Source organism: Hetaerina americana, unplaced genomic scaffold, assembly GCF_022747635.1.
Source record: "Hetaerina americana unplaced genomic scaffold, ioHetAmer1.1.p SCAF_2, whole genome shotgun sequence".
Taxonomy (NCBI): domain Eukaryota; kingdom Metazoa; phylum Arthropoda; class Insecta; order Odonata; family Calopterygidae; genus Hetaerina; species Hetaerina americana.
In genome coordinates, this window is record NW_027286763.1 from 26,187,099 (window position 1) to 26,209,928 (window position 22,830).

Here is a 22,830-nt window from a genome sequence, read left to right on the forward strand (position 1 = left end):
GGTTTCAGGGTAAGGGAGAAAGAGATCACAATACAACAATAGAGTTACAATTCACAATGCAACAATAAGGGGGGAAGGGGACAATAGAATTGGAGTGGGTTCCAAGAGTACACAACAGGTGCCAGAAGAGGGTGTAGCAGAATATGAGAAATCAATTTATATTTCTGGAAAGGGGGTTGGTATCCACCTCCACTCATATAATTATTCCTATTTTATTCATTTCTCTTGTGTATTGGAATCATGAGAGTCAATTTAACCTTGATAAGAACTGTTCCTCTTCGACAGTGGTTGAATATGATGATTACTTACCTATAGCCTTCAAAACAAGACGAGGCTATGCTGTGATTTTGAAAGTATAAGGAGCATATTCATGGAAGACTCTTGATTTGGGGTGCCCCCATATTCATAACAAGGGTGTTAAAGCAAAAAACATTGCTTGTTATGATGCAAGAAGAATTTAAATTGTTTGTGTTTTCTCCTATGGAGGATAAGACCACAACTTTTCTGCCCTAAAAGAGAGACACCCAATTTTTTTTTATTTTCAACATACTTTGATAATTCAAGAATAGAATGGAGATAATGTTTGTGGCAGGCCACAAAAGACTGAGTACATTTTTTCATCACAAATGCACTTTCTCAATTTGGTTAACGAGCTAATTATAAGCAAACAACTTTGCTGGCTCCAGTGGCGGTAAAGTAACACCGTCACCTGCCAATCGAGATATCGCAGGTTTGAGTCCAGTCTAGATGGGCTTTCCTTCACTTAGGGCCTGTTGAGCCACTGGCACAGATCATCAGACAAAAGATATCTCAAATAGCAAAGCAGACCATGATTGAAAACTCAACAGCACTGAAACCAAAAGTCATGGAGCCCAGGCATTTCAAAAACCAAACGAAAATAAAGATTAGTTTTAAAAGATAAAAGGGCCAGCACTACTTTTTGTTAACTAAACAGTGTATGTACCGTAGATGGTATATGCTTAATAATCATCAAATGAGGTTTTATGCATACTGCAATTACCAGTGTAGAAGTATAGGATGCACCTATCTGCAGTTACATTTTGCATGAAGTTCCATAAGGTTATAGTTATTTATGACTATAAAAATGTAACTTGGAAATTTTGCAGCTACGTACTTTTTCATCACTCATTTCTAAACCCTAGAAATCTATCTTCACCTCATTCATGTTCACTATTTGTTAAATTTCACAATTTTCTCTTTTTCTAGCTTTAATGACAAATTTATGCAAGGTGATAATCTTGTCCTCATAGTCAATTGACATATTTTGGGCTATTTTAATATAAGTACTCATATGCAGGTAATTTCTCTTCAGAAATCTGGAACACCGTGTTGGTTCTGGAAAATCAGCTTATCTCTCTTAGTAGCAATCACTCTTGCTTAGCGATAGTGCTACACTAAAACTCATAGTAACAAAGAATGTGGATTTACTGCTAATGTACACCCCAAGAGAGCTTAGATTAAAAGTAGGAGTAGATAGGTGGGGTTAAACTTAAATTTAAGGTTAGGCTTAGAAAAAGGGGGTTAAACCATTCACAACCAAGTGTAATACATAAATGATTTCACCAGTTTACACCAAATCAAATAACACATCCATAGGCACTTTGGAGAAATCATAACTTTAGATTTCAGTGGAGCTGAACACATTATACTTGAATGCACCTTCTTTCAGAGGTAGACGTACCCCATATTTAGGCTTTATTTTGTAGGAAAAAGTGCATCCTAAATGTCAGCAAATGTGGTAAGTCAAAATGTGGTAAGCAATTCAATAATTATTCTGACAGAAAAAAAAAATTTCACATTAATGTAAATACATCATATATCCATGAGTATTGTGTGAAGAATCCTTGTGTTTTATGCTGTCAAAACCTTCCCACATGGGAATGCCATCAAAGAACATTCTACTCATTACAGTATTGCTTTCCCTGCTTTGTTTGTCTTTAAGTTTCCCCTTCTTTCAAATGTCTCTCTTTGTGGGCAGGGGGACCCTTCCACTGCCTGCAGCATTGTGTCACATTCCCTACCTGCATCCTTGAGGGCAGAGACCATTGTGTATTGCATGCACATGCAGTAGTGAGATTCTGCCTTCTTACTTTTCTAATTCTAGTTTGCACGTCATTGGATAAACTAATACTACATTCTAATGTGCATGTTTTTTTTAGTTGATAGTATATGTATTTGCATGCATGTAAGTTAAAAAGGTTTTTGTACAAATTCATATGCCACTATAGGTGTAGGTTAAAAAATATGTTGATTTTGTATGTGGTTTTGTTCTATTTTATGGGTGGTGACCTAACACCCCCCGCCACACGCCCTTACAGCGGCTTACAGGGTATTATGTAGATGAATCAAATAATATGCATGAACCTCAAATTAATTACAATTTTTAAACTAGGTTTACCACATTACACATGAAGAATAGATAACTTATTTATGAATGCTGATTATTTTACTACCTATAAAATCTATAACTTTGAAAGAAATTTCCATTAGTTTTTATGGGAATGTAATAGAATATTGTGTACATTATGTAAGATGTTTTAATTAAAATATAAGTACATAGCAAGAAGTTTGTAAATATTTGCAGATTTCTAAAAAGAACCTTCCATAATAATGTTGAAAAAAATGTCTTCAAAATGTATGAATTATACTGCATTAAATTCACACACATATTCCATAGGAACTTAGGTAAAAATTTTTCAATTGACAAATATAATAACTTTTGATAGGAATAAATTAGCACCCTAACGGTTATGTATTCAATTATAACGGGCTTAAATGAGAGCCATAGAAGATGATGAAATAATTAGAGAAATGTTTTCAAGAAGACTTTTGATTCACCAAAACCATGAGAAAGGCAAGGCAAGTTTACTTTTTCCAGGAATAAAGTATTATTTCTAGCTATATTTTTCAGTAAAAGGAATTTGCAGTAAAGGTAAAATGCCAGTTCAAGGATACATCTTGAATCCTTATCCTGCATGCTGCCAACATGAGGGCATGTCGCTTGGGATAGATGCTGGGGCTTTGGATGTCAACAGAGATTTAAGCCGATTTAGAGATTAAAAAGGTCAAGATTCAATAATTGGTTATTATTACAGATTTAAAAATGTTTTTACTTTATTTTCTGTATCAGAATGACAAGAATAAAAGAGTTAATATATTTATTAACCCTACCCATGGACTACAACTTTGACATGGTGGAAGGGTTTTTATATTCTGACAGCCCCTAGAGCTGTGCTTGCGGGGGCATTGAAAAATGCTCCTAGAAGGGTCACCCATGCCAGTTAGTTCAAAGGATAGGAGCCAGACGAAAGGTAGTCCACACAGTGTCTGTTCCTCAGTCAGGCTGCTGCAAAGGCATATGACCCAAGTGGGTAGCCATTGAGTGATGAGGGGTGTCATGTTAAAAACACTTAAGGAAGGCAACGGGAAACCACCTCAATTATTAATGCCAAGATTTTTTTATGAAGGACAGTATAGAGAAAATGAGTCCTGGCAACAAAAGGGCTTGGCCTAATTGGCTGTGTGTCATCCCTGGCAGAGGGAGAGGCAAGGCTCCGGCGGTCATCATCTCACAAAATCCTTCCAAAGCAAAACCGATAGCAGCAGCACAGAGGACAGCCATTAGTCAGAATAGGGACATGAAATTTTATGAAAATGCAGATGGCAGGAAAATCAGATAATATAAAGCAAGAGATGGAGAGAGGAAAGAGAGATGTTTTTGATCTGTTTGAGGTGAGATAGAAAGACAGCAGGGAGTGATGGTTATATAGTAATATACAATGGAGAGGAAGAGAACCAATGAGGGGTGACAAACATATTGAATAAAAGGTCAGGAAGAAGCACAGTACACACAGAGCAAGTAACTGATAGAAAAATACTAGTACAGGGTGGAGGAGAATGGACAACCTAGTTTGAAAAAAATCACTGAAGAGCACACAGGTAAATTAGCAGAGTGGGAATAGTGGTATTAGCTGGGGGAAACAACTTCATTTTCAGTGGTCACCATGTACTGGTCTGGTGAGCATCAAGGCTTTGTCGTGGAAGCATTCTTTAGGAACAATAATAGTGTGGTGGCAACACAGAGAGGTCCACTGATGAAGTGCAATTACAGTTTGCAATTCAAGAGTTTGGCAATTACAGTTTATATACAGGGAATGACCAGCGAGAGAAAGCAATTGAGTTCTGCTATGGTGCTGCTAGTGGCCCTCCATTTGATGACACTGTATTTACCACTAAGACAAATGGAGACATTGATGGTATTCAAGAGTTTATAGTACAATGTGGAGTTTTAAATGTTACCACTACATTTGAAATATTCATGAGAGTGCTTAAAATGCCCAACATCAATCCTCACACATCTGATGTCAGAGTTTGCTGGTTTTTTTGGTAGCATCGTATAAATCAATATAAAAAGTTTAATGCATATATAGTTTTTGTGTTTAATTTATCAAATTCATTCCTAAAACCCTAGCTCATCTATATCCTGAAATGATAACCTGCTCTAAATTTCTCCTTGCAGAAGAGACCAATGGCAAATAAATAAGGAGAATTTGTAAATTATGAAGGAAGGTTTTTCCTAACTTTTCATTTCACACCTGCATTATTCTCTAAAAAATCTTTAATATATATTTACACAACACTACCGAATAAAAATCAACAAGCCTTGACAAATATGCCAATACTGCCTTTGCAGAGCATATTATATCTGGTGCTGGATATTTTATGCTATTGCATGAGTATTCCAACTGCAGTCCTACTGTAACCTTTGAAACCATGTGCAACACTAGACTATTGAACAATGTTTTGAAAATAGAACTTTGCAGTGTTGATGATTGACAATGGTAGCTACTGTCACAAATTTGCAAACTACTGTACCCTCATTCAGAATGCCTCTCTCCCCAAGCTTTCATGTCCATTGTATTCTGAACATCATCAGAAACTTCCATAGTGCCCTTGATGATGCAGCCTGCAGAAATGGATGAAAACATCCCACATGGCATCACTGCCACTCCTGGAAGCTGCCAAAATCTACCTCAAACGCTATCAATGCCTCTATTCACTTTGCTATAGCTTTCAGTTACATCAAAATATTAGGTCAAAAATATACTGCTAGAAGATATGCTTACGTACTCAGTGCCTCTCAATACCCCTTCATTCCTTTGGCATTCTGATCTGTAGAAATAATAGGCTGTCTATCTAGCATTTAAAAATCTCCAACTCTACTTAAATTCTCAGGAAAGTTATGCATCATCTGTATTTTTTCTTGAGAGCAATTATACAAAACCCTTTTCAAATATTTTTGCTGTTCAAACACCTAAATCCATTGTGAAGGCATTGACCAAGCAACCCAATAATGGAAAATTTTACATTTCACTCTGTCACCTGGACACTTTCGTCAAATCAGCATTTCAGAAATCTGCCCAAGAAGTAATGAGATACAATCACAACTAATTCAAAGTCCCAGTGTGTTCAAACAATTGCATCCCAATACATTAGTGTTTATACTGCCAATATTATGGCAGCATAAAAACTAATACTTTGTCAATCCAATATTATACATGTATAATCAATCCACCATCTCAGATCACTAAAATAAATTCCCTGAACCAACAATTTCACAATTGGCATTAACATTTTAAGAGGAAGTGGGAGATGTAAAAGATTAAGATGAAAACATTGTTTAATCACGAACACATTTTTTTACACAAAATGAATAGTTAACTAAAAATTTTGAAAAACAAGACAATTGTAAAAAATAAATTTAATACCTAAAACATACAAAACATTACGGATTACAACTACGCATTTATTTTAAAGTTAACGTTTAAGTGATATTTACAGACAAAATATAGCCACAATGTACTTACTTAAGACATCATTAAAATAAATCAAAGAAAACTGAATCTAAAGAAAGTAATTATTAACAACCACAATTTATAATACTTCCATTTCATACAGATGAAAGACTACTGATGATCACAATCCTCATGTTGAACAGTCTTCAACGGATAAAGTAAGCTATGAGTATAAATATTTTTTTGTCAAAGATAATATTCAAAAGTAGGGTGAATTACCAGAGATAAGTGCTGTTGGAAAATAAACTTCTCTTCTGTTTCTGGTGAAGAGGATAACATCAGACTTGGGAATATTTGTGGGTATGTTACAATATGAGACATGAATAATCAACCCCAGAGATCTTCTGACCTTCCAAATTTATACACCAATGACCCAATGAAAATGAAGGTGTTTTGAAGAAAGAGACCAACCCCAGGCCAGTGGGCTTTCTTTCCTGCAAGAGAAACAATAAAATATTAGCATGTACATGCATACATTCAAAGCACTTCAGACTAAGATTATAAAGGGCACCTTCTAGTCGGACATTTGATAGCCTAATTATATAAGGGCATTGACTTCAAATAACAAGATTTACTATTTCTGCAAGAATTTTTCCATGTGCTACCATTAAGTTTGAACAACTCATTATTAACGATAAGTAAGGTAGCATTTGAAAAAGCCACATACAGGCACAGGTAGGGAAACCTATCTTTAAATGATTCCCATTGCTATTTATTTTATAATCAACAAAATTAAATTAAATGCATCAGAGGACATCTAGAAAGTTCTGTGATTGTGATAGCAACAACAAAGATCAATGAGTGAAGACCATGCACTCACATTATTTTACTTCTTTTGTTGTTATTTAAGAAGTTTATGCAACTAAAATCTATTTGAAACATCATTCATCAAGTTCAGTGCACTCCTTGGGATCTGACAGTATACTCATGACATTATTGAGTCTGCCTGAGCAAGTTTTGTGATCGCATTAACAGAAAAATAATCCTTTATATATGATGAGAACACATAATTCCTTGTAACCTATTAAAAGGATCATCAGATAAACAATTTTAAATTTGGGTGATTATCTACAGAGCACTTCATTCCTGAGGGATATAACATTTACAAATAATTTCTTTCTTCTTTTAAGAACACACATTCATAAAAAACACAAAGACAATTACATTAAACACTATGTGATTACAATCACATGGGGCAGCTAGTTTTGAATTTCAATGGCAGACACCAAGGTGCATCCCTGTCATGAGAAGAATGAGTTTGCTATAGAATTTGTATAATTGCAATATATTAGTGTTAATGACAAAACATACGTGCAAAATTTCCACATGAATAAAAGTAAAGCAGTACAGATGCACAGTTGAAAAACCAATTCACTGTGCTTATATCAGAATTAATAGGCACCATGTTATTTTAGCTTTTCCCAGTGATGCTAGTGTCCTTAAGAGGCAGTTTCAACATGGACCTTCCTACTGACCTCATGAAGCATCACAGCATCGCACAAAAGTATATTATTCATACAGAGGATAATATCTTATAGCATAACCAGTTTACAAATAACAGAGCACCATGAAACAAAACATCTCAAATGGCAATCACATGGTTGACATGGCAGTCCTGGTTACAATCATCCAATGACACTGGGCACCCTATTGTTATAGTTTTCTGGATACAAGAACTTCTTATGAAAAAGAAATGGAAACGGAATAATTAATTGGAAGGAAATTAATGATAGGAAAAAAGTATTAACAAAGCAATGTAAATTGAAAAAAATCGTTAATAAGGGTATTTGGCCTTAATGAAGTTGCTCTAGATAAGAAGAGAGATTTTCATGGACCTAGATGAGGTAGTATATGATTTTTTGGCTGGACACATTTGGTAACAATGGGTGAGCTCAAAGGAGAATAAATTATGAAGAGTTCCTTGGGGCGAAGATGCAGAAAATGAGAATGGGAGAGGATAAATGGGCCATGCCATAAGTTTTTGAGAAAAACAATACTTGTGAATAGATTATTTTTAATTTTAACATAATCTATGTTTAGCTTGATACACTTTTCCCAGCATTTTCTAAGTAGTTATTGAAATACCCACGTTTTATAATTTGTGAAGTTGCAGTGCTTGTATATGTCTGCATAACTAGAGTAGAATTTTATTTCTTTTTTTTTAACTACTAATGCTAATTTATGGAATCACAGAAACATCAATTGCCATCATAATTCATCTGAAAACATTGTACTTGTACATCTAGAGATTCACACTATCCTCCAGAATAAGTACAACAGTAAGGAGATGGATAAATGAAAGGAATATATACGCAATGTTCTCTTTAGTGTTGAAAGATTGCTTCCCATATGGATAAACGAGAAGCAATTGCAATGTGACTCCATTAATGATAATATTATTTGTGAGAAGGCATACATAATTTTTGCCAACCTTGTTAAGATGATGCCCAGATCATCGATGGCCCAACAATTATTTAAGGGAAACTGTGCATGGTGTGCAGTGAGAAGTTAGAGAGAAGAACCGGCATCCACAGCATTGTGAGGCATGGTGAAGCAGCAAGTACCGACTCAAATACAGCAGAGAATTTTATCAATGACTTCAAGAAGCAGGTATATTCTGAGGGTTACCTGCTGTAACAGGTTTTTAATTGTTATAAGATGGGTCTCTTCAGGAAGAAGATGCCTAAGTGAACTTATCTATGACCACATAATAGCAGAAGAGAATGCATTGCCTGGCCACAAACCAATGAAAGGCTGTCTCATGCTTCTATTTTGCGCCAATGCCAGTGGAACTTTGAAAATTAAACCCCAGCTTATTTAACATTCAGAAACTGTATGGCCCTTCAGGAAGTGTTCAGTCCAGAGGAGTAGGGTAAATATAATGAGAAGGTCATGGGAAACTGTTGCATTGTATGACGCATTGCTCTAATAAGGCAGCGGCTATGCGCTCCAGAAATTAATTTCATGATGATGCTGAGTAACATGTTCACAAAATTTGGAGGCATCGGCAACAAGAAATGACTCTTGACAGCTTATCAGCAAAAAAGAATTAGAAATGTACCATTAATTATACTCTAATTATTATGATTCTTTTTTGTTTTAACAAATCAAGTTCGCATTCCAGGTTGGTTCATTCCACACACAAGAAAAGGTGACAAGAAAGATCACAGAATGTATTACGTTCATTGTTTTAGGCTCCACTGTATTATGCATTTACAATAAAATCTCGTATAAGTAACATCAAGGTCACTAGCCACAAAATTTCTTCCCAAATAATCATGGGAGCTGAATGTAGTCCTACCCTCAGTAGTAGTTTTAGGGGAGGTTGCCGACAGCTGAGGTAATTAGCACCATTAGGGATGGACAGGAAAGGATGAAGGCTGGAGAGAAACCCAGGGTCGGCATTAGCCTACTCTTAACGAAAGGCGCCAAGGGGCACGCAGCTTAATGTCCCATCCGACAGATGGCGCACTCACTCCCCTCCAAAGTACCCTCCACAAAGCACCTCAAGTAGGATCGGGATGCCACTGAAAAATATCTACCGCAGCCAGGATTCGAACCCATGCCTCTGGAGTGGGAAGCCGTACATTAGCCACCGCACCATTCCAATTCCCCCCCTACACTCAGCCTTCAGCAAATATCTTCATGAGATCTTCTGATAAATCTTCATGAACAGCAAAACATTCTTTCAAATTTTGAAGAAGAAAAATTTTCTTCTCCAAAGCCAAGGTTATCAAGAACAATTTCACCAATGCTGTGGGAAAAAAACAGGCATTTCCCAATATGGCACCCATGAATCGCATGAATTTGAATTATTTTCATGAAAACAATACATTTACTATACTACATATGGGCAAAGGAAAATAAGGTTATTTCCTCAATGACTATGAAAGCAGACTACAGGACCACAATAAGCCTTCATTTACAACAATGAAATATCATGGATTTGTCTCTTTCTGATCACCATAATAGAGAGAAATAAAAACTGCTTTGATTCTGTTTCTACTTTTACCTGATTTTGATCTTTGGGGACTTAAATGGACCAAGAGTGATTAATTCATTTGTAAGGAATGAAATTTTATGAACTCAAAAGAAGGCTCAGATGAGTAGTCTCCAGTTCAGTTACAATCAAACCTGCTCAAGTATATCAGTCAAATCCATGACTTCAACAGTAATTACGAGATATCCATCAAGGAATGTACCATCTGCCATTACTCATCTCAAAGTGATTGAAGAAGTAAATACAATGTTTATTGATGATGTGTGGGGTAACTTAAAAATAACGATAATTATTCATTAAAAATTGCATATTTTCAAAATTGAATCAACTTCAACATAGTATCCATCAGACAAATGCATTACGCCCTTCTCATCAAAAGTAATTAACAACTGTAAAAACTTCCTTTTGAGATTTTTTTGATTCTTGGGAACAAAAAGTCACAGGGGATGGGTGATGAGTAGAGTGAGTGAGGAACCCAAGTATTTTGCTCTTAGCCCAAAACTTTCAGGCACTCAATGCTTTGTGTGCATGGACAATGCCATTGTAGAGGAGCTAATCCCCAGTTTGTCATAATTCAGGATATTTTGTACTTGCTGCCTCAAGCAATCACATGAGCACTCCAAGGTAATAATGGTCATTAACTGTGATACTCTGCAAAACAAATGAATGATGGATAGACCCCTTGCCAAAAAAAACCAACATTGCCTGCACACTGGACCTTACCAACCTTGCTTTCTTAGATCTTGGAAATAAAGCAGTTTTCCATACTAACATACCATTATATGGTATATAAGAATATACCATGTAATTAAACTTCACAATTTTAACCAAGTTTTCATCCAATATATGTCATTAGATATGATAATCAATGAAGTGGTATATTGTCAAGTGGAAATTGAAAACGGTCTGGTATCTGTAATGTTAGGCAAATAAAATATTGGATATTATATTTAAAACAGTTAAAGAGTAACCATTAGCCTTTATGTTTAAGAGTTTACTTCTTATGGAGTGACTAAAGATACAAGAAATGACTAAACTCTGAAATCATATCTACTCTTCTACCCAATAAATCAGGATGAAATGAAATTGTTTTTATCTCCTAAAATCTTGGATAGCTATATGAAACTTCATAATTTCGTTTTGTTTGATACTGGCTTTTCCATCTAGTTCTCACTTTGTGAGAAATATGCTTCAAAAGGAAGGTGACATAATGAAAGCTTAACAAAATAATTGCAATTATAAAGACTATAATTATTGGTATTCTATCAATTAAGGTAGGTTTTGGACAAACACATGATACAATGACAAAATAATACAATCACTTGCTTCTCCTTACCAAAACACAACCTTACATTAGGCACTAAAATTAGTCCCTCTTTAACAACACATTCACTTTCACTACGTCCAACATCCCTATCACACACGATTCTTACCCCTTCTTCCTTTGCCCAACATTATCTCCTCTATCACATTCTTTAACAACCCATAGCCAATCAAATTCTCTGCATTTGAACTTTTGTTTAGACACATTGTTGTAATATTTTTGGCCAAAGTTTGATAATATTTTGTGAATAGTTTTAACTAGGTCACTGAAGAAAAATCAACAAGCAGACAGCCATGACAGAATAAAAATAACTGTAAAAATTAAAAGTAACATCATTGAAAAGTAGGAACAAGGTGTGTAGGCACGGCTGATCCAGCACACACATGCAATCAGTAGTCTTCAACACTTCGCATTTTCTTCAGGAACAAGATTGAGGAAACATAGGCTTCAAAAAGAGTGGCAAGAATGAATATGACATTTTTACATATTTCCAACGATCTTGGAAGGTTGGTTCTCATAAGGATAAAAGAAAAGCAATTACAATGTGGCACTATTAACGAGATTATCATTTATGAGAAGGCAAAAGTAATTTTTGCCAACCTCATTAACATGATGCCAGGATCATGAATGGTCTAAGAAGTATTTAAGGGAAACTGTGCATGGTGTTTTGTGAGAAGTTTAAAAGAAGAACCAGGATCCACAGCATTGTGAGGCATGGTGAAGCAGCAAGCACCGACTCAAGTGCAGCAGAGAATTTTGTCAATGACTTCAAGAAGCTTGTAAATTCTGAGGGTTACCTGCTGTAACAGGTTTTTAATTGTTACGTGATGGGTCTCTTCAGGAAGAAGATGCCAAAGTGAAATTATATATGACCACATAATAGCAGAGGAGAATGCATTGACTAGCCACAAGTCAATGAAAGGCCATCTCATGCATCTGTTTTGTGCCAATGCATGTGGAACTTTGAAAATTAAACCCCAGCTTATTTAACATTAAGATACTGCATGGCCCTTCAAGAAGTGTTCAGTCCAGGGGAGTATGGTAAATATAATGTAAAGGTCATGGGAAACTGTTGCATTGTATGACGCACTGCTCTAATAAGGCAGTGGCTATGCACTCTAGAAATTTATTTAATGATAATGCTGAGTTGCATTTTTACAAAATTTTGAAGTGTTGACATATCTAGATTCAGCTTTCTATTAAAAAGGAATTAGGTAGGTAACATTAATAATTCTTTTTTTTTTGTTTTTAAATATAAAATTTGTATTCCCAGTTGCTCCATTCTATGATAGAAAAAAAAATGCAAAAAATCGTGGACTGAATTATGCTCAGTGTATGAAGTTCCATTGTACAAGGTCTATTCAACAAAGACCCAAACTGGTGCAATCTGGCAGCCATGATGTGGACAATAGCCCTGCCCACTAATGGTGCAAGTTGCCTGAGACCCAATGAGCCATCTGTACTTGGCTGATCTTGAGCTGTGCGTATGGTGTCAGTTACGGTAGTTTATGTTGTCTTTGTTTTCACTGTTTGTCAAAAATAGACATTGATAAAATGATGGAGCAACTAATCAACACCAAGTTTTTTGGTGAAGTGGGGTAAAAGGTATCAAGAAATTACTGAAATGTTGACAGCTGTTCACAGTGATATCGCTCTGAAAAGAACATCCATTTTCAAGTGAATTAATTGAAACCAAAAAATCAAGAAAAAGCCCATCGAAAATCAAAACCATGCTCCTGGTTTTCTTTGACGTCGAAGGTGTTGTTCATCATGAATTACTTCCTGAAGGACAAACAGTAAATGATGAATTCTACCTTACAGTTCTCTAGCGTTTGAGAGATTGCGTGTGTTGTGTGTCACCAAATTTGACTCAAGGTGATGGATGGATCCTTCACCAGGACAATGCACCTGCACATTCAACATTGATTGTTCGCCAGTCTCTGGCAAAACATTCAATCACCATTCTTGATTATCCTCCTTATTTACCAGATCTCGCCCCCTGCGACTTTTTCCTATTCCCAACATGCAAAAATGTGATGAGGGGACATCACTGCGAATATGTGGACACGATAAAGCAAGAAATGACGAGAAAACTAAAAGGCCAAACTACTGAGGACTTCCAAGGGTGATTTAAACAGTGAAAAAGAAGATGGAATGCGTGCGTAGCAATGAATGGAGAGTACTTTGAAGGGGAAAAATCGATGTTCACTAAATTTTGCAAAATAAAGTTTTTACAGCCTCAGTTTGCATATTTATTGGACAGACCTCGTAACTTGAACAATTCTTGGAATTTCTGTATCTTGATGTCCTCACGAAAACAATATTGGTCAATGATCACCTTCTTTCCTCAAGTGATAATGAAATATTACCCGACTTAAAAATGAACTTAACATCCAATATATCCTTAATACCTTATTATATACATAAGTAGTGGAGATATACCATATGCTAATGGATGCAAGTGCAATCAAAGATTCAATAACTCAAAGTTTTGAATTTTCAATCAAACCAATCAGCTGATTTGAGAATTTAACCAAATCTTGAAAGTTCCAAAGTCCTATGCATAGTCAAAGTCCTTAAACAGGGTAACTTAGCACAAAATCATTATTAAATGTTTCTGCAAACTTTCCTGCATTTGTTCCTCTCAGCAGGGGCCATCACTTGAGAAGTAATATCACGCTACCATAAAGTAGCGAGCCACTACTTTTAAATGGAAACTTGCAGTATATTACATGACATAAGGTATCTTAAACACCTGAAAATGCATGCAACAAGTTGTTTTGTAGGATAACTAAAAGAGTTAGCAACAACAGGAAATACAGATATTTTAGGTTCATGCGAGGTGAGATGGAAGGATAGCAGGAATTACTGGAATTTTGTAATGTGGGGGTGGAAAAGGACGGAGGTGAAATGGACCGAAAGGAAAACAATTGAAGATGTACTATGTATATTGGGCGAGGAAAGGGGTTTGTTGGGAGAAATCCTATGGAGGCAGGAAAATGGATGAAGGGGGGCAGTGAGATGCAGAAAACTGTAATAGAGGGGAGAATGTTTGGCAAACAAGGAAAGGGCAGGAACAGGACACAGATGTTGGATGGAATGAAGGGATAAAGGAAGTACACAGAGATGAAGAAGGACTTGATGTAGAGTAGGTTGCTGGGTTGTGTTTTGTTAGGAGTCACAAATTATTTATTTGGCAGTTTTATCCATGCAAAATCCACCTTAGCCAGTAGATTACTTAATAATGATACGGTCATTGTCCTCAAAACCTGTTCTATTCTTCCATTCATCCCTCAATATTCATACAGTATTACAACTAAAAACCTACAGGTAATAATTTACAAGCCACTCCCTTACTTATTGCTGCCCATCCTTTTTATCTATCTAATATTCTAAATATTTCTCATTTGTGCCATGAAAAATAGATGAAGCTAGAATAGGTTAGAGTGCAAACATAATTATTTAAACTATGCAGAATAGAACTCTCGATAATATTACAAAATCAGTTTCAAAAGCAAGGTTTTATTGGTTATAAAAAGCAATTTGCAGCACTGATTTATGGTGCATGCAAATGAGTAGTAATGAGTGCAATAAAAACCCATCTTGCCATGAGTTAAGTTCTATGAGTGTTTAGATTTCTAAATGCGGGAGGACTTAATACTGCTTAAATACACTGTGTGAAACACTACCGGTCCACCTCAAGGGGTGAGAGGAAAGTGAAGCAATGGCATGCTTTGAGTTTAGAAGCAGGCCATCTAAGTGCTCACCATGGACAGAGGACTGAGTGGCAAAAGACTTGTGTCCGCATAGACAATCATCTAAATTGGGTGAATGGTAAGGAAAAGAAAATCATCACACTATGGTTAAAAACCTTTCCACGTAATATCTAGAAGGTCCAATGCTCAGAATTATTATTGATCCTCTGTGGGACTGTTAGCCCTGTGTGAAATGTGAGCCAAAAATGTTGACAAGTGTTCATCAAGACCAGATAATGACATCTGCATGTGCTGCTGTATTTACCATGAGGAGAAATGAATGTTTTTCTCGCTCCATCACTGGTGAATACAAGTGGAGTTTGCACATTAACCCAACTCATGGTTTGTATATCAAGGGTTCATGGAAATAGAAGAGTAGAAAACTTCAGTGCAAAACTAACTGAAATCCCAGGCGACAGAATTTTATTCAAATTTGAAGAGGCTTGTTTCAAGATTTCGAAAGTGTTAGGAATGAATGATGATTGAATAGAAAAATAAAGATAATATACAATCCTAATAAAATTTTCATTTTTTCCAAATATCCTCAATTTATTAGAAAACAGCTCTTACTTCTGAAATATATCCCATATAACTTTAATTCCTTCTGAAATTATATAATATAATTAATTTATAACAAGTTCAGTCTACAGGTTAACACTAGTTCACCACTTTACATAAAAATTATTGCGGAATTGTATGTGAATTCATTATGTAATGGCTATCGATAACTCAAGTAAATTTCACACTCTACTGTACATTGCAGTTTTTAGTGATGCAGTGCAATTTGGTAAAATTATGAGGACTTGCAAAAAGAAAAAAATGTTCACATTGACCATAATTTAAATCTGAGTTACAGTATTGGATGTATTCTATTGTTTCAGGCTTCACTTCGTGGAAGTAATTGATATCCATTGTTGAAATAGAAAGAAAGACTCGTACTTTTCCACAGATTTTATTATACGGCACGACGCGTTTCACCGACTTGCGGCATCATCAGGTACAAATTTGCAAAACAGACAGAGCAAGCATATATACCCTCAGGACAGAGTGGGGGCGGGGAGGGTTGGAAGGATTTGAGGGGGGTGGGGGCTCGCAGGTGCGTTGATGGATTGTTTTGACCATTTCCAGGCTAATTTCTCGGAGAGGAGTGGGGAGGGGTATGGGAATAATTGCTCATTACAAAGTGTCGTGTTGGGGTTCACCAAGTGCCTTCTAATCTCTAATTGCTCGAGAGCGTCCATTTTTAATCCTTTTGGGAGTGTGTGTAATATCTCTGGGACAAAGTCACTGCTGTGGTTGAATTCTAGTAAATGCTTGGCGAAGAGAGAGTTGTTATTCTGATTTTTGTGACACCTAGCGTGTTCCTTGACTCGTAACTTGATATTCCTGCCGGTCTGACCGACATAAACGCTGTTGCAATCCTCGCATTTCAGTTTATAAATGCCTGATTTGAGAAGGCTATCCTGGGTGTCTTTTCCATTGGCTAGAAGTTTGGAGAGGGTTATGGGTGGGTAGAAGGCTGCTTTGAGTGAGGTGGGTAGGCAGTTGGAAATCCTATATGAAAGATCTCCCAGAAACGGGATCGAGCACCACTTAAAATCTTTAGATACTGCGGGCTGAGATACGAAAATGCTTTTTATGGCCATTGCTTTTTGTTTTTTCCGTAGTAATGTGTCAACTAGTTTGGGGTTGAAACCATTGTTGGTAGCTATATTAGTGATATTCACGAGTTCAATTTTGAAGTTTTTGGGGGAAAGGGGGATGTGTAGGAGGCGGTGGATCATGGAGTGGAGGGCTGCGTGTTTGTGAGAAAAGTGGTGTGCGGAATCATTAGAAATTATATGGTCTGTATATGTGGGTTTCCTATAAATTGCAAATTCGTGTCTATTATCCCTAATTGTGATTGTCAAGTCGAGGAAGTTGATGGTGCCGTTGACGTCTTTTTCCATGGAGAAGGAGATATTCCGATGAAGAGTGTTTAGGAAATTAAGGAAGGAGTCTAACTGTCGGTTGGTTCCGGTCCATAGGCATAGTATATCGTCCACGTAACGAAACCAATAGCCCACGTTTTTGTTATGCTGATTGTCAGCATTAAAAAGATGTTCTTCTACAGAATTGAGGAAGACTTCGGCTAGGAAGGGGGACAGTGGGGAACCCATAGCTAACCCATCCGTTTGGCTGTAAAGGGTGTGGTTGAAACTAAAATAATTCTGGTTAACTGTCATTTTGATGAGGGGGACCAATTCGTCTGAGATATTTTGGGCAATGGTGGAATCCTTGAGTAGTTCTTCCACCCTAAGCAAAGTTTCCGATATTGGTACGCAAGTAAATAAATTGCTAATGTCGAAGGAGACTAGCCTCGCTTTTTCCGGGACATCAATATCTTTCAATTTTCGGGCTAGCTCTATAGAGTTTTTAACTCCATATTTAGGTTTAAAACCTGTGAGATCTCGGAGCAAAACGTCTAATTTTCGTGCCAGAAGGTGTGAAGGGGCGGACACAGCTGAGATGACAGGCCGAATAGGTATGGCTTTTTTGTGTAATTTGGGGAGTCCGTACAACCTGGGGGCGGAGGGGTTCATTTGGATTAAACTAAATTTTTCCCTAGCATTTAAAAACTTACACTTGAACACGGCACGTTTCACTTCACTTTGGAAACTCGCGGTTGGGTCTTTGGATAACGGAGTAATAGGATTGTTGTTGATGAACTCAAGGCACTTTTCCACATACACTCGTTTATCCAACACTACGACACTAGATCCCTTGTCAGCTTTCTGGATGATGAGGTCTTCCTTGCCAATAGTCTTCTTCAGGCGTCGGAGGGTGGACGTATGTTGCTGAAGGCTGGAAAAGCGGGTTGTTGTTGGCACTGCTTCCTTCAATGAGGACATGATGATTTCAGCAACTTGGTGTTTGGTAGCCAGAGATTGGTTCCGAAGGGCAACCTCGCAATCTGCGGCTAGATTTTTAATGTCGGCTTCGGAAACTTTCTTAGAGGGAGCAAACTTCAACCCTTTCTTTAAGATATTACTCTCCTCCTCAGTGAACGTATGATGACTAAGGTTGACAACTCTTGCGGCCGGAACAAATTTCGATACTGTGCGGGGACTGTTTATAGGAAACCCACATATACAGACCATATAATTTCTAATGATTCCGCACACCACTTTTCTCACAAACACGCAGCCCTCCACTCCATGATCCACCGCCTCCTACACATCCCCCTTTCCCCCAAAAACTTCAAAATTGAACTCGTGAATATCACTAATATAGCTACCAACAATGGTTTCAACCCCAAACTAGTTGACACATTACTACGGAAAAAACAAAAAGCAATGGCCATAAAAAGCATTTTCGTATCTCAGCCCGCAGTATCTAAAGATTTTAAGTGGTGCTCGATCCCGTTTCTGGGAGATCTTTCATATAGGATTTCCAACTGCCTACCCACCTCACTCAAAGCAGCCTTCTACCCACCCATAACCCTCTCCAAACTTCTAGCCAATGGAAAAGACACCCAGGATAGCCTTCTCAAATCAGGCATTTATAAACTGAAATGCGAGGATTGCAACAGCGTTTATGTCGGTCAGACCGGCAGGAATATCAAGTTACGAGTCAAGGAACACGCTAGGTGTCACAAAAATCAGAATAACAACTCTCTCTTCGCCAAGCATTTACTAGAATTCAACCACAGCAGTGACTTTGTCCCAGAGATATTACACACACTCCCAAAAGGATTAAAAATGGACGCTCTCGAGCAATTAGAGATTAGAAGGCACTTGGTGAACCCCAACACGACACTTTGTAATGAGCAATTATTCCCATACCCCTCCCCACTCCTCTCCGAGAAATTAGCCTGGAAATGGTCAAAACAATCCATCAACGCACCTGCGAGCCCCCACCCCCCTCAAATCCTTCCAACCCTCCCCGCCCCCACTCTGTCCTGAGGGTATATATGCTTGCTCTGTCTGTTTTGCAAATTTGTACCTGATGATGCCGCAAGTCGGTGAAACGCGTCGTGCCGTATAATAAAATCTGTGGAAAAGTACGAGTCTTTCTTTCTATTTCAACAATGGATACAGTATTGGATGTTTAAAATCCAAGCAATGCGATTTTCCGGACTTCATAATTTAATACGAGACTGCAAGAGACAGTGAAGGGAAAAGAGCTGCCTACAATGTTGAATGTTGAGCCAATAATCAAGGTGATTACTGTGTACACTAGAGATTAACTGCAAATAACCAGAAAGTTAAGACTTAAATTGGAATAGGTAAAAGGTCTCTTTCCAGGTGTGACTTGGAAATTTCAGTCAGCAGGTCCACACAGATATTCCCAGCGAAAATAAAATACACTCTCCGTAGAATTGTTGTTGTAAGTCATGCGCTGGGTATAAAGCCCATGGAAATGTGAAATGTTAATTTCACAACGAGCTGAACCTCTCAAACAATTCCATGAGCCAGATGTGAGAAAATTGAATTCTCAAAAAGTTCTTACAGATTTATTTTTCAAACATGATTAAATCTTTGAGCTTTATATACGAGATGCCGAGGCAGCTTCATTTTATCAATGAATGATTTTATGGTATTTTCCAGGTCTTCGGTCTTCAACAAGGTTAAATATGAAACTATTCCTGCTAAGCTAACAATCTCAAAATGCGTACACGATTTGTTCCAAACTTCATTTCGTATGGAACTCTTATTTTAACAATTCCGTAATTTGAAAAATTATACAGATAACATAATATCTTACATGAATAGTGAAATTGTACCGACTACACCACATATATGATATGCATGATTGAAAGCAGCCATATCTGGGTACGTTGAAGCGACATCAATGATGAACCACCATCCCATGAAAAACTGAAAATAAGTCACCAATAGAAGAATTAAAACAAAATAATACAAGTTGACGCCAACAAGAAACACTAAGTTCACACAAACAAAATGTTTGTTGATCACAAAAATTGTTCCTTGCCACCAGAAACCAATCTAATCAAAATATTGTTCATCAAAATAACATATGTACAAACCATTACTCCCGCGACCATTGATGCCACTGCATTTCTTTTATCTCCACCTTCAAACCACTTACAAGCTGGAATATGGACATTTTCAAAACAACCTGCCATTTTTACATCAAATGTACACAAATGATAAAACACGACCTGAAATGGTGCTCAACAGCTAGTCTCTCTTCAGTTCCCCATACTTCTTTCCTGCATCACTCTATCCAACATGCGAATTTCTTCCTCTTTGCCTAATGGTAATCCATAGTTTCCTTGTCCTTTTAATATTCACTGTTCCTTTAGTTTCGTTTGATGGAGTGTAAAGAGTTAAATAGTAATTTGAGGCAGATAATAAGTACTGCAAAAAAAGCATGATGGAAAACTGGCGCACGGCTATGACAAGTTTGCAGAGGAAGGGTGAAATTGGGGTGCTATATGGGAAGGTTAAAACCCTGTCAGGTAGTAGGAAGAAAAAATTGTTTGCAAGCGATTGAAGATAAGTCAGGAAATATATTAGTTGAGTCACAAAATATCCAAGAGAGGTGGAAGATGACATAAACATCCTATTTGTCAAAGAAATTTAATCAAAGAGATTAGAAAGAAAGATATAAGGACGTAGATGAGGATATCTTAAGTCCAGGCTTACTCAATGGCTAAATAAAAAGGGCTTTAAGGGAATTGAAATCAAACAAGGCCATGCAGGTTGACATCATTCCCACAGAACCACTTAAAGGTTTGGGAAAATGTGGGATGCAGAGTTTTTATGGACTAATTAATAGCACTTATGAGGGAGGAATTTGGCCAGAAGACCTAGTCAAATCAGTTGTGGTTCCTATTCCAAAAAATAGCCCATTTTTAGAGCATTTATTTTATGCACTAATTAGCTCCGAATATTTATTTCTACATTTAGTGCATGCCACTCTTTTCTCTGGGCTAGAATCATTATAGTATATTATTCTTCCTTTCCCAAGTTCATTTTGATAATGTAATACTTTCTTTTTATTTGCAATTCATGGGTTATTTAAACTGATGCATTTCTTCCTTGTTTCCCTATGTCCATGATTAAAATAAGCATTTTACATATTGACATATTAACCCTATAATTGTATTTTATCATAGTTTTTGATAATTATTTCTTTTTCCATCTTAATTTCTTTAATATATTCATTATTTTATTTCCTGCATGCCTTTAGGTATTTCCTTATCATCTGCTATTTTTTGTCTCTTTAAAAAGAGGTAAAAAAATTTTTGAAAAATATTCATAATTACCTTTTGCTTTTTTGTTAGAAAGAAAGCTATTGATCATAACTAGATGCAATTGTTTCAGAATTTATTTACGTGAACCATTAAAAATGTAAAAGGAAGAGTACCTTTTTAAAAAAAGGCAGGGACCTGTTAAACTAAACTTTCACCTAAGAATTTTAAGTATTTGCACATACAGTTACTTAAGGTACCAATGGTCTTGAAATAATTATCACTCTCTTCATGCCTGCACGATGAAATAAATAAACTGTGAATGAACTTAATGCTTCCTTTCATGAATGTTTCTATGCATCCATAAGCACAGAATGTGTGAACCATAATGACATCCATAGTTTTACCCAATATCACATGACCACCCAGTTTATGTTTACCTTAAAATGATAATATCCTGCGTCATTTCTCTCTCTATTAATTTTTTATGCATGTGTTCTGCATTCTTTGCATTTACCTGTTCTTTGTTTCCTTGATACTACAGTCACCCAACTCTTATCAAAGTCCAGGTAGTTCTGGTCTCTGACGTAGCTGTCTTTGATAATTCCAAAAAAGGTATCCTTTGCTTGGACCCCAAGTGCCTTGATTATTTCTCTATTTATTTTGTCAACTCCTGGTGCCTTGTTGTTTTTCAGGTCTTTCATGACTTTATTGAACCACTTGTTAGTATTTCTGGGCCCCATTTGCCTTCTTCTATCAAGAATTATTCTTTAACTTTGTTCCCTTTAAGTGTTTTAAGCCCTTTGTAAACCACTTTTATGTATTCCCTCCAAATCTTCTAAATGCATTTTCAAATAGGATCTTTCCTTTTGTCTTTTGGACCTTGTGGGATTTTGTTTTTGGTTGTCCACATTGTCTCTTCACCAATTTATTAGCATATTTTCTGTTTCCCTTTTTTCGTTGTAATTTATTTCTTCATGGCAGATTTCCAACCACTCTTCCATGGCCGTATTTCATTCGGGTATGACTTTGTTCTGCAACTTTTTAAAGGGGGTTGCCTAAGTTTCATTCATGTATTTTCTCCTTGTCTCTGTGAGTTTTCTTACTCAAGCTGTTGTGCATGGCTGCTTAAATTTCACCGCCTTATTCATGAGTTGCTCACGTGATACTTTTGTGAATAATTTATTTATTTTCTTTCATCGCCCTACTATGCTAGTCTCTTAATTCCTTCTATTTTTCTGCCAGTGGCCGCGGAGAACCTTCTTCTTGTTTGCTTTTCCTCCAGTAGCTTTCTGTTCCATCTGGGTTCCTGTGTCACCGTCTTCATCTTCTTGTATCACAGTCGGCTGTTCAAGACTACCAGATTTGAATGGTATTTGTATCCGTGCTGGGAAATCTCTTACATGGCTTATCTTGTTTGATGTATCTCATTCTGTCAAGCATGTGGTCCATTTGGTATTTGTTCTGTCCCACCACATCTTCCATGTGTATCTTCCTCTCAGGTGCTGTTAAAAGAGGGTATCCCAAATATCAATTTTTCCTCTTTACATAATTCAAATGGTATACGAGATCTATTATTCTATGGTCTATTATTCTTATGGTCTATTATTCAACGTCTATGATTCTGTATCGCTTCCTGGTCCAGTAGTCGAAGGTGTGGAGCACAAGAGGTCCAA

The 22,830-nt window shown here is 36.8% G+C and overlaps 1 protein-coding gene across 1 annotated transcript; it reads right to left on the minus strand.

Annotated features, from left to right (window-relative positions):
• Positions 1-5,844: 5,844 nt before the first annotated feature.
• Positions 5,845-20,083, minus strand: LOC139687634 (transmembrane protein 50A-like). The gene is made up of 4 exons (XM_071584875.1): positions 19,985-20,083; positions 19,702-19,814; positions 15,221-15,255; positions 5,845-6,310 (listed from the first exon to the last, which is right to left on the minus strand). The coding sequence occupies exons 1-4, from the start codon at positions 20,081-20,083 to the stop codon at positions 6,204-6,206; spliced, it is 354 nt and encodes a 117-aa protein (XP_071440976.1). The 3' UTR covers positions 5,845-6,203.
• Between the last annotated feature and the right edge of the window lie 2,747 nt (positions 20,084-22,830).

Bases quoted from the DNA above. Each gene is read 5' to 3' on its own strand.
- LOC139687634 (XM_071584875.1), bottom strand. From the start codon at position 20,083: ATGGCAGGTTGTTTTGAAAATGTCCATATTCCAGCTTGTAAGTGGTTT. The intron at 15,256-19,701 runs GTAAGATATTAT...TGTATTCACCAG, and splicing joins GGTACAATTTCACTATTCAT to TGATGGAGCGAGAAAAACAT. The intron at 6,311-15,220 runs GTAAATACAGCA...TTTCTCTTGCAG, and splicing joins AACATTCATTTCTCCTCATG to GAAAGAAAGCCCACTGGCCT.